The sequence below is a fragment of the Hevea brasiliensis genome, unplaced genomic scaffold (genome assembly GCF_030052815.1).
Source record: "Hevea brasiliensis isolate MT/VB/25A 57/8 unplaced genomic scaffold, ASM3005281v1 Scaf420, whole genome shotgun sequence".
Taxonomy (NCBI): Eukaryota; Viridiplantae; Streptophyta; class Magnoliopsida; order Malpighiales; family Euphorbiaceae; genus Hevea; species Hevea brasiliensis.
This window is the reverse complement of record NW_026614941.1, coordinates 36,211-38,676: the sequence shown is the minus strand read 5'-3', so window position 1 is coordinate 38,676 and position 2,466 is coordinate 36,211. Positions and strand designations below refer to the sequence as shown.

Sequence of the window (2,466 nt, the reverse complement as noted above, 5' to 3'; positions counted from 1 at the left end):
AATGTGCATTAGCAAAATACATGAACTTGGTGGACCATTGTTATTTAAAAGTCCATTATAATTTTTATAGCCTATATATTAAAAGTCCATTGTTATTTGTTAGCAAAATACATGAATTTGGTGGATCTCAACTTTCTTGAAACTAATAAGCAAAATGCATCTTAAGACTTTTATTTTAATAATTAATACTTTCTCATCTCTTTTATTATCCACTTATATTATATTGGATTTTTATTTTAGTTAAAGAATATAAACTTGGTTCAAAAATAAATAAAAAATCTAATATTCAATAAAAAGAAGCTACTGTCTGATCAACCAACGATATGTATCGAATGTGATCAAGCATTGGACCTTCAAATGACTTGTGTTTTATTTTTTTTTTCCTCAGGAAGTTATATTCCTCCTACTAAACAAAATGTCGTTTGTGCTATTACGCTCACCTCAGAAGTTGCCACAAGAACAAAGTAGATGAAATTTACAAATTCTTTATGTTCAGAGTTACGTGCCTTCTGAATTCTTGTTCTTTAAGCGTGGATTAGTAATCATAGTCTTGTTTGCATCCTCACGGGACAGCGGTGAGCTGATCAGATTTTCATTAGGATAAAGAATAATATAGGAGAGCAAGAAACCACTGAGATGAATAAAAATATGAACAATTTTTGTCTAGATACATGTTGTATATGGAACATATGGATATGAGCCTATTAGATCTTACATCATGCAACCTAGTCTGGTTTGATTTAATAGCTAAAGTCACTCACCTACCTAACAGGTGTCAAGTTCTAGATCCCATCATCCCAAACCCCCTATAAAAAAAGTCCTACATCATGCATGTTTCGCACAAAATGTGATTTTATTTGATCCCTAAAGGTAAACACAAACGAAAGAACAACAAATTAATCACTCCCTAGTGGTTGATCTCCATTTTTATATATTGCAGGAATACAACTGGAACTCCTTGCAATACCACCCTTCCTTTGACTACCACTATCTCTAGGGCTTATGGACTTGGCTCTATTCTTAATACTTGAGCTCTTCTTTAAGATCTCTCGCATTGCCTCAGCTTGGTGCAAGATAGGATTTACCCTAAAATGCCTATTAAACTTTACACAAACATTCATGTGCTCATTTAAGGCTTCTTCTCTTTTGCCTCCATTTTTCTCCATCTCCTGCTGGACAGCTTCTGCACATAACCCACAAACGAACTTCCCCAAGAACTTACCACGCACCCGTTTTATATACTCGTCGGTGCACTCCTCAGACATGCCACAGCACTCACACTTTGAGTCTTGTACCTCTGATATTGGTGGGAGCTTTGGATCACTACTAGAGGTTTCTTTGCTCAGTTCCAAGGAGATATCTGATAATGTTCTTTGAAGTCCTTCCATGGAAAGTCGACTAGGTTTGTGAACATTGTCCCCCTTGCAATATGAGCCAACGAGGGTTTCTCCATTGGGTACCATGAAAGAAAGAAAGAAAGAATTTGAATGCTTCTGAAAATAAGCAAGTTGCTTTGGAGCTTGAGGTATGTGAAGAAGTCCTATAGGCTTTTCAATTTATAAATGAGAAAATGCATGTACACTATGGCAAGTATTACTCTGCGGCCACAAACAAAGCTAGATTCCTGGAAACACCTGGATTTTTCATGAAAACGTGAAGATAAAAAAAAATAATGCTTTTTCTTGCATTAGCCTGTGAACCTATTAACTTTTATGAACATATGCGGTATTTTCTTCAAGTTTTAGTTGGTTGTATTAATTACAGTATTACTTTCACACATTTAAAATATTAGTAAAAACACAATTAATCATCAGTTGGTGTGGCAACATGGCAGATTAATCTATAGGTATCCAATATCACGAGACACCATGAGATTGTAGTAGTTTTCAGAAGGTTGATAAAGTCAGAATTCACAGACGTCTTGGAGGGAAGAAGGGAAAAGCTTTTTTCTTGCTACCTTCTTTAGGCTATTCTTTTTGTTTCTGTGGAACTCGTTTAAAGAGCGAAGAATGAATATTTAAACTCTTTTCTTTTTCTTTTTTGGCAAAAGAAAAGTGCCCTTTAGTGGATCAAATTTAAGCTTCCCTCTCTGGTTTTGTGGAATAAAGGAATAAATAAAAATAGAAGGTGACGAATTCTTTCGGATGGCTTTAACTTGGGCTGGCCCATTGATCATGACCGTGAGAGATACATGTTGCATCTAGGGATTGCAATAGATAAAATATGAGATGGGTTTAGATTTGATAACTAATACTTACTTTGGGTTTGAATTTTATGTTTCAAATATCAATTATCTGAATTTATTTATAAAAATACTTAATTAAATATAAAAAAATATATTTTTTATAAAATATTTATAAATTTTTATATATTAATTGTATTTAAATAAATAAAATTAAAATAATATATAAAATTATAAAATATAAACTATTAAAAAAATATATTTTATATAGATTATAAATTAAA

At 32.7% G+C, this 2,466-nt stretch overlaps 1 protein-coding gene across 1 annotated transcript; it reads right to left on the bottom strand.

The window, feature by feature from the left end:
* Positions 1 to 526: 526 nt before the first annotated feature.
* Positions 527 to 1,537, bottom strand: LOC110645610 (uncharacterized). Its single transcript, XM_021798828.2, has one exon. It carries the CDS (start codon positions 1,461 to 1,463, stop codon positions 897 to 899), a length of 567 nt encoding a protein of 188 aa, XP_021654520.2. The 5' UTR covers positions 1,464 to 1,537; the 3' UTR covers positions 527 to 896.
* Between the last annotated feature and the right edge of the window lie 929 nt (positions 1,538 to 2,466).

What these genes read in the sequence shown, in the direction of transcription:
- LOC110645610 (XM_021798828.2), bottom strand. Translation starts at nt 1,463, where the DNA reads ATGGTACCCAATGGAGAAACCCTCGTTGGCTCATATTGCAAGGGGGAC.